This window comes from Aegilops tauschii, chromosome 6 (assembly GCF_002575655.3).
Source record: "Aegilops tauschii subsp. strangulata cultivar AL8/78 chromosome 6, Aet v6.0, whole genome shotgun sequence".
Lineage (NCBI taxonomy): Eukaryota > Viridiplantae > Streptophyta > Magnoliopsida > Poales > Poaceae > Aegilops > Aegilops tauschii.
The window spans coordinates 5,271,138-5,284,117 of NC_053040.3; the positions used below are offsets into that span (position 1 = coordinate 5,271,138).

The 12,980-nt window shown below is 45.8% G+C and overlaps 2 protein-coding genes across 4 annotated transcripts; both read left to right on the forward strand.

Moving 5' to 3' along the window:
- The first annotated feature begins 1,149 nt into the window (after positions 1-1,149).
- Positions 1,150-6,905, forward strand: LOC109734704 (WAT1-related protein At3g30340). Its single transcript, XM_040391553.3, has 9 exons — positions 1,150-2,102; positions 2,345-2,420; positions 3,433-3,508; positions 4,242-4,428; positions 4,723-4,785; positions 4,931-5,047; positions 5,120-5,525; positions 5,889-6,040; positions 6,486-6,905. The coding sequence occupies exons 4-9, from the start codon at positions 4,247-4,249 to the stop codon at positions 6,616-6,618; spliced, it is 1,053 nt and encodes a 350-aa protein (XP_040247487.1). The 5' UTR covers positions 1,150-2,102; positions 2,345-2,420; positions 3,433-3,508; positions 4,242-4,246; the 3' UTR covers positions 6,619-6,905.
- Positions 6,515-12,309, forward strand: LOC120966038 (WAT1-related protein At3g30340). Of its 3 annotated transcripts, XM_040391552.3 has the most exons (5): positions 6,515-6,705; positions 7,537-7,703; positions 7,791-8,385; positions 8,623-8,774; positions 8,927-9,439. In XM_040391552.3, the coding sequence occupies exons 1-5, from the start codon at positions 6,697-6,699 to the stop codon at positions 9,057-9,059; spliced, it is 1,056 nt and encodes a 351-aa protein (XP_040247486.1). In that variant the 5' UTR covers positions 6,515-6,696; the 3' UTR covers positions 9,060-9,439. The 3 variants fall into 3 exon arrangements, with proteins under 3 accessions (XP_040247486.1, XP_073356863.1, XP_040247485.1); XM_073500762.1 differs by lacking the exons at positions 6,515-6,705; positions 8,927-9,439 and adding an exon at positions 12,162-12,309 and having other exon boundaries at positions 7,050-7,703; XM_040391551.3 differs by lacking the exon at positions 6,515-6,705 and having other exon boundaries at positions 7,050-7,703.
- Positions 12,310-12,980: the final 671 nt, after the last annotated feature.

Sequence of the window (12,980 nt, forward strand, 5' to 3'; positions counted from 1 at the left end):
GCGGCAGTGTTTGGACCGCAATACTTGCGAGCACCCAATGCAGAAGACACTGCTCGGATCCTAGCACATAATGCAGCAAGAGGATTTCCTGGGATGCTTGGAAGCATCGACTGTATGCATTGGAAATGGAAGAACTGCCCATTTGCTTGGCAGGGGATGTACAAAGGCGCCAAAGGCGGTTGCAGTGTGGTACTTGAGGCGGTGGCCACACAGGACCTCTGGATTTGGCACTCCTTCTTTGGTATGCCAGGAACTCACAATGACATCAACGTGCTGCAGTGCTCCCCTGTCTTTGCCAAGCTTGTTGAATGTCATTCTCCTCCGGTGAACTTCGAGGTCAATGGGCGGCACTACAACAAGGGGTACTACCTAGCTGATGGCATCTATCCCAGATGGTCTATATTTGTGATGACTATCTCAAACGCTGTGCCAGGAGGCAAGAAGTCCCACTTTGCCAAGGTGCAGGAGGCTTGCAGGAAGGATGTCGAGCGGGCATTTGCTGTGCTCCAATCTCGATTTGCTGTTGTCCGGTACCCTGCTCAGACCTGGTCGAAAGATCAAATGTGGGAGATCATGACTTGCTATGTCATCTTGCACAACATGATCATCGAGAGCGAGCAGGAAGAGCTAGTGTTTGACACTGAACCATACTACAGGTAGGGTCCTCTGGCCGAAGTTGATCACCAGCTACCGGCAACCTGGACTGCCTACCTCAGTATGTGTCAGGAGATCCGAGACCCACAAGTGCACATCAACTGCAGCAGGATCTGGTGGAGCACCTATGGAGGATCAAGGGCGACGCATAGCTCGACGTGTGATGAGTTTTTATTTGTTGAACTATATAATTTGTATTGAACTATTTGTTGTTGCACTATTTAGTTCAATTATTTGATTTTCTGTGATGAACTATGTGATAAAAAATTATTTATGTTGAGAATTCAACGCCGAACTACACTGAACCACGCCGAATATGTGCCGTTTCTCGCTGATATTAGGCCATTTTTCTGTTTATCCGAGCCGAAAAGCGGCCGAAATTAGCCGATATCGGCGCCTGGGGGCGACGGCTGGATGCCCAACCGCCTCCAGCGCTGATTCTACCCCAGGCAGCGATTTTTATGTCTTCTTGGGGCCAATGGCTAGAGATGCTCTTAGTATTCTTTACATTGGAAACGAAAAAAAGGAAAAAGAAAACCCGTACCCGTCCCCCGCTGCCCGGACGCGCCGGCGGCGGTCGCCCTCCTCGCCCCTACCGGCGCCCGGCCGGCCGCCTTTCGCTCCGACCTCCCACCGCCCCACGCGCCTGCTCCCTCTGCCCCTCCCCCCGGCCTGCCTCGCGTCCGCCATCTGCACCAGCACCCGCGCGGGGCCGATCCCGCCGTCCGCAGGAGCGCGTCGCCGGTGCCCGCGCCGGCGGAGCTCGGGGAGGCCGCGTCCAGGAGCAGAGAGGCGGCGTTGGGCGTAGTTTCGCGCAGGGATCCCCGCGGCCTTAGCTACTGTCAGAAAGAGAAAGCTCCAGATTTTGCTCAGATGAGCCGGCGCCGGCGCCGCCATTCCTCGCCCGCGCCGGCGCTCCCGCTGGAGGACGAGGACCTCCTACAGGAGATCCTCCTCCGCCTCCCTCGTCTGCAAGCGCTGCGCTGGCGCGGTGTCCTCTCCGACGCCCGCTTCCTCGGCCGGTACCGCAGGCACCACCGAAGGCCCCCACTCCTCCGCTTCAAGAAGCCCGACCGCATCCCCCCGGCGCGCTTCGCCGTGCCCAAAAGCTGCGCCCTTCATGGCCGCTGGCAATTCCTCGGCTACCGCCACGGCCTTGCCGGCATGCTCAATGTGTGTCGGCGCGAGGTCGTCGAGTCGGATCCCCTCGCCGGCCAGCAGCACCGCGTGCCTTTTCCACCGGGGATCTGCAACTCCAAGGGGGAGGGTTTGTGGATATGGCACGCCGCGGTGCTGTGGGCTGATGCTGATGTCAAATGTGGTTGTTCTGGCTACGTTTTTTGGCGACTTAGTGCTCCTACTTGAGTCAATGCGGTTCAGACGAATTTCTGAAAGAAATGGCTGGGATAATACCATCCATTATGCCTACAGAAACTTCTATACTGCAGGTAATACATCTGTACCTTGTGCGTAACATGATTCATCCAAACACCATCAGTATGTGCTTCTGTATTAATGTGTATGCGATTAAGGGCTTCAGTATTTTCTTTTCTGAACTATGTTAAAGGATTATTGCCATTCTTTCTTCCACTTGGCAATAGATTTGGCTTCATTTATTGGCCTTGTCACAAAAACCGTAACGTTCCTTGAATTTTCATTGGTTTATTTGCCTCATTTTGCTTGTTGGCAGAGGAGTTGGGTGGAAATGGTTGGATCTGAAACTCTGAGCACGTGAGATCTGCTAATGTGCTATGTTGGTTGACCAGGTGAGGTGAAAATTTATGATTTTACCGTGTGTATTTTTTTTTGCTTGGTTACTTAATTTATAAGATGATGTAGTGCAAGAATATGATTAATTTCTGAACTGTTTATTTCTTAACATTTCCAAAAAGCATACCTTTGAGTAACATACCAGATGTTTCTTTGTTGTATTCCTTGAGCCTCTCATGTGCACATGATACACCAAGTGAATCTCAAATAATTGGAAAATCTTGGAGGTTCAGTTTTTTGCCTCTGATCGCAGACATTTGAGTCACTGACTGCGATCATGTGTAGCAAAAAAAAAAAAAAACTTGACAGAATGTCAGTGTTACATTGTGAAGGTGTGCCTGTAGAACTAATTGTTCTTCGATCACTAGGATGATGTTTGTTTTGTGTTGTTTCAATAATTTTTTTTATTTGACGAGAAACATTCATAATAGGGGTGTCCCCTGTGCATGAGTGTATGATCGGCAAGTTGTGGAGCATGGTGGGGGAATCGGCCTTTGAACTGGGCCCCTTAAGCTAATATACCTTAGAGTGTCAATCATTTGTATTTTCAGAATGCTGTTGTATAACAGAATCAATGTTTCATGGCAGTTTGCTGAAGCACGCTGCCTATCGCATGAATCGTATGCTCATGGTTATGCATCCTTTTCAGCATACTGCCTCTCACATGATTCGTATGCTCATGGTTATGAATGCTTTCTCATTCAGATATGTGTGAGTGAAGATTTTCCTCTTATATGACAAGTAGTGTATAATAAATCCAATCTGACAAAAAGTACGGTACCTGGGTGAGGGACCCCCTAAGACCAGTTTGTATCTTTGGAGGGATATCAAGGCATTTATTATATATATGTTCTGCATGCACTGTTCTATCGTTTTGGCTTTTGGGTGCTGCGTAGTGTTGCCTGCGTTGGTCTTCCGTTTGTAAAACCACTTTTTAAAATCTCTCCAGATCCTTGTTCGTGCTCAGTTACGCCCATCCTGATCCTTGTTCTCTTTTGCTTGAAACAGGGACGCCATGTGAGGAACAGGGGATATTGGGAAGGTCTTTAGATCAGAGAACTTTCCTCGGACAGCCTATCTTAGAGTATGTGCGAACTTTTGTTTTGAGCCAGTCATAAGTTTGTTGGGTACTACTGGATTAGGATGTTAGGTGCTCCTCTGCCCTGCTTTTGAGAACCCTTGTATGCTTATGTTCGAAAAGGCCTATCTGTATGTTCAGAGTCCAATCTACCTGTGTTGCGACACATCCTCTCCTTCTGCTAGTTGTGTTCTAGTTAGCAATATGCAGCTCTTCGTTGGAACATACAAACTGGTAGTGCCGTTCTTCTTCAACACGGCAACTCTGCTCACCGTTCCTCATCCACAGTGCTTCCTCTGCCGCGCACATAAAGCTAGTAGGTGATCTGACTGCAGTGCAGTAACCCTGTATGTAGGCACCCAGCATCTAGTGCCCTCAACTATTCCTTGTTTATTCCAGGCACCATCTAAACCAGTAGTCATGCATGCACTTTGTACCATTCCTCCACTCACCTTGCCTTTATGTATCCCCCCTGCCTGCTCCAGTTACCAATGCTTGGCATTAACATTAGTAGTAGAATTATCATTGCTCTCTCACATATAAAGCTAGTGACAAGGCACCTGATAATGCTCTCTCACATCACCACATGCATAGGAATTGTCCCACATGCACCTGATAATGCTCTCACATGTAGTATATATTATGTATACTACAGGACAGATAGGATCAAGTCTGCTGCCTGGATAGTTAGAGCCCACCACCTAAGACCAGTGACAAGATACCTCTCTGGTTTGTGCAGAATCAATGGGGTGGATTGAGCTGCTGAAGCCGGTGGCGGCCATGATTGCCTTCGACACGCTCTTTGCGGTGATGACAGTGCTTGTGAAGAAGGCGCTCGATGGCGGCCTCAACCCCGTCGTTCTTATCGCTCTTCGGCAGCTTGTCGGTGCAGCTTTCCTGGCGCCGATTGCCTACTTCAAAGAAAGGTTTGTGGAGAAGATCTTAGCCTTCAGAGTTCAGTTGCTGAATTGTTTTTGTATAATGTTTAGCACCTGGAAACTCATGCTGATGATATGCTGCTACATGCATGATCCTCTCCTCTGCATGTTTATCTGAAAAGCTCCCGCTAAGCTGATGTTGCACTGCATGATGTTTTCAGAACCTTGAGAAGTATCTCTTCCTTTGTGTTCTAAATGTTTAGTTGTTGTATACTACTGTATATTTCAGTATCTAGAAAATTGCCGCTGAAATTTCTCCTAATTATTTTTAGTTGATTTCAGGAATGCAAGACCAAGATTCACAAAGGAGATCTTTGCCTACTTGTTCATGAGTGCGCTACTTGGGTAATGTTTTTGTTCTTTTGGAGAAATCCTAATTGGGTAATGGTACTTCTGTCTAGGTTCAATGGAGGAGACAATTCAAAAGAGTGCTGTAAATTAATAGTGTTTTCCTTTTTTTTTGTCCGAATGTGTGTATAACTGTATACAGGGCACTATTCGCTCAGTATCTGTTCTTCTTGGGCTTGAGCTACACCACTGCAACACTGGCTGCAACTGTCTCCAATATGACCCCAATCTTCACCTTCCTGATCGCCGTCCCTCTTCGGTCAGTTTCTTAATAATTGACATATAGCTTCAAGTCACAAACTGTTCATCCAGACTGAAACTAGTTACACAGGTCGGAGACAGTAGATGTGAGGAGCAAGGCGGGTCTGGCGAAGATTGCAGGAACACTAGCGTCTGTCAGTGGTGCGATACTGCTGAGCCTGTACAAGGGTGCTGCCCTGACTCACACAGCATCTTCGACCCAAGAACACGGTGAAAATGGCACAACGGGCAACAGTGGCAGCAAGGGAAGATGGTTGCTGGGCTCGGCGTTGCTGCTGCTGAACTGCATCACGTTCTCATTATGGATGCTGCTGCAAGGGAAGCTCACCAAGAAGTACCCTGCAGTCATCTCCAGCACTGCATTCATGGCCTTGATCAGCTCACTGCAAGCAGGGGCACTGGCAGTCACCACCCAAAGGCACCTCTCAGTTTGGCTGCTCCGAGGAAGCATACAGATTGCAACCGTTCTTTTCGCGGTACGTAAGATATAGCTCAGATACCACCAACCTGTCAAGAATGAATAAAATCTTCTGTTATCTATAAAAAGATCACCAAGTAATCTTTTATTTTTTCGAGTACAGCTATTTGATCCCACTTGTCTGGACAAAATGGTTTAACAGTCTAGCAGTCTTGCTTATATTATCCTATATGTTTGGGGTTGGATTTGGTAATGTAAGGAGACCTTACAATTCTTCATGACTCTGATAGTTATGAACACATGGCCCCACGAATTTCCGACACAAAGAATTGTAAATTCAGTTAGAACAGGAATTTCCGACACAAAGAATGGTTCAGGTTCAGCGTAATGTACACTGAAACTTTGCACTTTTGCTTTACAGGGAGTGGGAGTATCGGGGATAGGGTATGTGCTGATGACCTGGTGCATCGAGAAGAGAGGGCCGGTGTTCACTGCAGGCTTCTTGCCTCTCATTCAGATCATTGCTGGAGTCCTTGATCTCCTCGTCCTTCATGAACAGCTTTACGTGGGAAGGTATTGGCTTTTACTGAAGTTTAGGAGAGAAACTGCATGACAGAGAAATGTGCAAAATAAGAATAAACTCTATTTAGTTGTTCGGTAGCACATCATGTGAAATATCATGCATATTAAATTAGCCTTTTACTTTCTTAAAGTCTAGTACAGATCATATGTCCAATTAGATAGAAAAAATCTCTGAAATAAAATTCTGATCCAGATATCGTTGTACACTTTTACTATGACTTATCTCACCTACAAGGACTAAGAATTGACATGTTTCATAAATGTTGCAAGTGTAAAAATACCTATCAACATCGACTCTCACCAACGGACTAACAATTGACATATTGCTAAGTTGCATACAGAACTATCGGCCAAACAACAACTTTGCTTTTAAGACATAGAACTTCGGCAAAACAACAGAAAAGTCACACTTTTGTTTCTCTTTTTGTCCTTGAAGTGTGGTAGGTGCTGCTCTTGTCATTGGAGGCCTCTATCTTCTGCTCTGGGGGAAGAGCAAGGAAGCATCGTCAGCTGCCATTTTATCAGAGAAAGGACTGGAAGAAGATAAGGAGACACAGGAAAATTTGTGAAGTATAGAAAGGGCATTCTTAGTAGTTAGTGGGGATGTCAAGAATGACCCTAAATGTTCCATCTATCTGCCCTGGCCCATGCTCTATGTACGTTGCTACAACTTTGAATAAGTCAGTGTCATATTTGTGATCATTGTGCACTTTACTTTCTGGTAGTGTGGTGCCTGGTGAGGTTGCCTTCCTTGCCTGGTATTCAACAGTGTACCAAATGATTACAGAAAACACTCGTTGGTGGGTTTTACCGCCTTCATTGGAATGCAAAACTAGCCCTAATTTGTCATTGAAAATGACAGTTGGGCAGGAGCAAAATCACACTAACAAGCGCAAAGGTGAATGGTCAGTAGTGGTGTTTGAGTTGAGCAATTCACTGCATCTTGTCATAGTATTGCTGACTCAAGGATAGCATTGCTGGTTGACATATACCAGGTCACCTTTTTTACTAATGGCAAGTATTAGGTTCTTTTGGAAGTTTTCTTTATGTTAGGAAGTGAGACGACTAGTCCACATACATAAAAAGGAGTTTCTGCAGTCTCAGTGCTTCCATCTTTTCTCCACTTTCTTGGCATCTTATGTAATTTTGGTCGGGGCACCAGAAAAGGTAAGGGGCTGAATCAGGACATATATTTTACTTTCACGTTTGCACTACCAATTTGATTCGTACTGTCTACTGATATGCCATTTTATAGATTATTATTAAAAATCTTCAGTAGTACTAGTAAGTTGTCACAAGAGTAGCAAAGGAAATAATTTATTATGTTGATAGCATATTAGCATTTACTTTTTTGCCCCCCTTGCATGAATGACCGCCGTCACTTTTGGTCAGTGAGTAGCATTGCAGGGCTATATATATATATATAATCAGACAGTTGATGAGCGTATCAGTCATCTTGTAGCGGCAATCTTACAATGTGGGTGCAGGAGTGGAAGCTGGTGATGGGAATGCTGGCCTTCGACCTCATCTCTGCTGTGATGACGGCGCTGGTGAAGAAGGCTCTGGAGCAAGGGCTGAACCGCCTGGTCCTCGTCACGCTCCGGCAGCTGGTCGCCACCATCTTTCTTGCCCCAATAGCCTTTTTCAAAGAACGGTATGCAAACACATGCATCCTTGTACATACAATCTGCGTTCATTCCCTGGGTGACTGAAACTGCATAGCGCCATGGCATTCCTGCAGGAGCACGAGGCCCAAGCTCACACTGGAGGTCCTGGCGTACCTCTTCTTCAGCGCCGTGTTTGGCGCGGCGCTCTCGCAGTACACCTTCTTCTACGGCCTGCAGTACACCACCGCCACCTTCGCCATAACCTTCATCAACCTCTCTCCTGTGCTCACCTTCCTCATCGCCGTCGTGATGAGGATGGAGCCGCTCAAGTTGAAGAGCATGGCGGGAGCCGCAAAGATCACCGGGACGCTCACGTCGCTGGCCGGCCTGCTGCTGCTGAGTCTCTACAAGGGTGTGCCGCTGACGGACCAGGCTGCCACTGACGCACCTAGCCCAGCTGCTCTTCACCATGCAGCACCCTCCGACAGCAGTGGCAACCGGAGCTGGATGCTGGGCACCATGGCGTTGCTGTTCAACTGCCTGTGCTTCTCCTTCTGGCTGCTGCTGCAGACAAAGCTGACCAAGAAGTACCCGGCCATCTACTCCAGCACCGCCATCATGTTCTTCATCAGCACTCTGCAGGGCGGGGCGGTGACGTTGGCGATGGAGAGACACGTGTCGCCGTGGATGCTGACCAGCAAGCTGGAGATCGTTACCGTCTTGTATGCAGTAAGCTAATTAAACATCACCATCATCTTCTTCATCTCCTTGACTTGTACCACCTTCACAAAGAGAAGAGAACAGGAACTGCTTATCCAAAAGGGGCAACTACTTATAAAAGCCATTGCTTTAGCTTGCAGCTAACACTAGTCTTCTATGCAATCAATACACCCCAGCTACTTGACCAACTTGAACAACTGAAACCAAAAATAGTTGTGAAAATATACAATGAAATTGCACATGCAGGGGATAGTCGGATCTGGAGCTGGGTACCTGATAATGACGTGGTGTGTGGAGAAGAAGGGTCCGGTCTTCACCGCAGCCTTCATCCCCATGATGCAGATCATGGTAGCCATCATCGATTTCTTCTTCCTCCATGAACAAATCTACCTTGGAAGGTAATACATATATAGTTCCTCTCAGTTTCATGCCGAAGTTTCATGTATACATTGTTGTTGCTGCTGGAGATAAACAAAGTTAATTGTTTCCGCAATCGAGTTTTAATGACAAAATTTATTTCTGCTTGTTAATCATCGGCGTGCATGTACAGCGTGCTAGGATCTGTACTGATGATACTGGGGCTCTATCTTTTGCTGTGGGGAAAGAAGAGGGATGAATCATCTGTATCTTGTACCACTACCACTGACAAGCAAGTCGACGAACAAGCTGACGACAAGCCGTGAAACTGCAGAGATTACATCCTTTGATTCGGTCATTGCACTGCAACACATAATATGTAGTTTTTCTTCCCATTTTACTTGCCGCTGGATGCAGCTAGCTATATATGTTATATATAAGGTTGTTCCTAGCTGGTACTGTTGACATATGTCCAAGCTACTGAAATAATGGGATTTAGTAACTGAGCAGAGAGCTCATTTACCATACAGCTGCGCCAATGCCCTTCGGTAGCTGCATATGGGAAAATTATATGCGATTACTGTTCAAATGGTACTTCTTACTTCTCAAACACTTTGTAGTTTTGAACATTTTCTTACGTAGTACCGATGCCTTGTAATTTCGTCTGCATTTCATGGAAATATTCTTGGTGATATTATTTTGCTTATGATTTGTCGGCAAAGACAGCAAAGTAATAACGACTTTATTTACTGTTATATTACTTCTCCAACAGCAATAAGGAACATATTCTTTAAAAAAATGAATAAGAAACTTATTGTGCCGTAGCTAATTAGCATATTGTGCTTGTGCTGGCGAGTTGAGGCTGAGCTATGCAATTCTGGTGCTGCTGACGTAGCTAACTAGCCATCAGTTAAAGTACATTTTTTATCTTTTATATATAGACAGATTGTGTCCTCAGATTGCAGTAGTGGAACACATCATAATATTTATTTATTTTCTTGTCATTTTCCTACTGGTGGAGCTAGCTATATATACGATGTAGATAAAGTTGTTCCTAGCTGATACTTGTTCTCTCCTGTCCAAACTACCCTCATTTATCACAGATTTTGAAACTTACAGTAATCTTAGAATGTATCATTTGGTTGATAGAGACAACAAAGTTATGAAGACTTTATGGACGTGGAGTTTCTACACCCAGGAGCAAACGCTCTTGATGTGAACAGTGAAATAAACAAAATCCATAAAGTTCTGAATTTTTTTGTGGCATACTTTCATAAATGTTTGTTGTGCATGCAATATTTTACCGCAAAATCACAGTGGTGGAAGGCGTGGTAAAAAAAAGTCAATGCTCTGAAAATGTTACTTACAAAAGCATTTTGAAGCTCTGATTATGTTTTTTTGGCACGACTTCCACCAATGTGATTTCATGATGAATTTTTGCATGCACAACAAACATTTGCGAAAATATGTCACAAAAAACATTCAATTTGTTTTGATTTTTTTTTCTATTTTACTGTTCATACCAAGAGCATTTGCTCCTGGGTGTAGAAAGGTACTTTCGAGACTTTATTGTTTATTTGTTGTTTTATTATTCTATGAAAATCAATTTAAAAACTTATTCTATCATAAGAATGACAAGAAATATATTCTGCTGTACATATCATACAATGACAAAGCCTGCTGAGCAAAGCAATTTGGGTGCTGCTGACGTATCCATCCTAACTAAAGTGTATTTCCTAATCGTGTCCTCAGATCCCACCAGAGTTCAAGTCCTAGACTGACATTGGTGCTCGCATTTTTCTGTATTTATTCCAGGCTTTCCGGCGATGTGCGTTTAGTGGGAGAAGACGTTTCTGTCGACCGCGAAGGCGTCTGTGGCAATTTCATCAATCCAAGATGATGTGCCACTCAGTCACTCGAAGGTGCTTAGGCCAACTCCAACGCTAGACCCTATCCAGCCGTGTCTATTTTCGCCTAAACGGACAGAAGCGACGTCTCAACGCATGACCCCATCCGCAAAAAAATGTCCGTTAGGTTTCGGGGTCCACCCATTTCCAGCGCGAACTTGCGCATGGTTTGCATCCATGCGGACATCGAACGGACGCGCATGCACCCGCTCCTCGTCTTCTTCGCGCCCGCGTGTCGGCCGCCCACCTACCTCCCACCGCCCATATTTATGGGCACGAGTGGACGACCCACCTGCCAGCCACCCATGGAAGCCATGGACCGGCCAGTCCACGCTTCCACTCCCATCCTAGCGTGCCTCCTCGAGCCCTGACACCAAACCCTAGTTCATCCTCGCCGCTCCTCCTCCTTGTCTCGCCCATCTTCTTGCCGGCCGCCATGGTCTGGTGGAACTCCGGCCGCAAGAGGAGGCACGCCCACGAAGCCGGGTCCTCCTCCGGTCGTCGACGCCCCTCCCGTGGAGCGATGTCCACATCCTAAACAACTGACATCTCTCCGCGGATCGGGTGTCGATCCCACCGGTCTCAGCCAGCGGCCGCGCACGACATGAGGAGATCGACCAGCGCCGCGCCCGCCTGCCACCGGACCTACACTACGACCGTAGGTATGCCGTAGATTCACCGCCATGGGATACGTGGCTCCGCAACGAGCACGACCTATGGTGGCAATCTGTTTACCGCCGGTCGTCCTCCGAGCCTGCGGTGGCCGCGTCCTGTCTGCCTTGCGCATGCTCTGAGCCCGCCCTAGCCGCACGGGCGTACGCCATTCCGCGGCCTCACATCGACGCCATCTCCATCCCCATCCCCGTCCCCGCCACGTCGTTACCGTTTTGTATGCAGTAAGTTAAACATCACCATCATCTTCTTCATTTCCTTTACTTGTACCACCTTCACAAAGAGAAGAAAAAAGGAACTTATCCAAAAGGGGCAAGTACTTATAAAAGCCATTGCTTTAGTTTGCAACTAACACTAGTCCATGCAATCAATACACGCGAGCTACTTTGACCAACTAGAACAACTGAAACCCAAAGTGGTGGTGAAAATAATAATAGTAATTAAGTACTTAACTGGTTAATCATACAATGAAATTACATGTGCAGGGGATAGTCGGATCTGGAGCTGGGTACCTGATAATGACGTGGTGTGTGGAGAAGAAGGGCCCGGTCTTCACCGCAGTCTTCATCCCCATGATGCAGATCATGGTAGCCATCATCGATTTCTTCTTCCTCCATGAACAAATCTACCTTGGAAGGTAAAAAATATATAGTCCTTCTCAGTTTCATGCCTCCCTGTCCTTTTGTGATGATCATTGTCATTGCCGAAGTTTCATGTATACATTGTTGCCAACTGAATTGTTGTTGCTGCTGGAGATAATCAAAGTTAATTGTTCCACAGTCGAGTTTTAATGAAAATATATACATATTTATGCCTGTTGATTATCGTTACATTGGCATGCATGTACAGCGTGCTAGGATCTGTACTGATGATACTGGGGCTCTATCTTGTGCTCTGGGGAAAGAAGAGGGATGAAGCATCTGTTTCTTGTACCACAATCACTACCAAGCAAGTCGACGAACCAGCTGACGACAAGCCGTGAAACTGTAGAGAGATAACACCCTTGGATTCGGTTACTGCAATGCAACATATAATATGTAGTTTTTCTTCCCATTTTACTTAACCACTGGATGCAGCTAGCTATATATGCTATATATAAGGTTGTTCCTATCTGGTACTGCTGGCTTATGTCCAAGCTACTGAAATAGTGGGATTTAGTCAATGAGCAGAGAGCTCATTTAGCATACAGCTGCCAATGCTCTTTGGTAGCTGCATACGGGAAAATTATAAGCGATTATGGGTCGAATGGCACTTCTTCCTTCTCAGGAACTTTGTAATCTTGGACATTTTCTTTCTTAGTACCGATGCCTTGCAATTTCGTTTGCATTTCATCGAAAATTTCTCGGCGATCTTATTTTGCCTATGATTTCTTCGCGAAGATAGCAAAAAGTAATAACGGCTTTATTTACCGTTATATTACTTCTCCAGGAACACATATTTTTTTTTAGAAAAAATGAATAAGAAACATATTCTGCTGGCATATTGTGCTGGTGCTGGCGAGTTGAGGGTGACGTAGCTAACTAGCCATCATGTATGTGGACAGATTATGTCCTCAGATGGTAGTAGTGGAACACATACTAATATGTTATTTTCTTCTCATTTTTCTCACTTTGCGATTTTGACAATATATTCTTCCGTAGTAATATCGACATGTTGCAATTTTGTTCA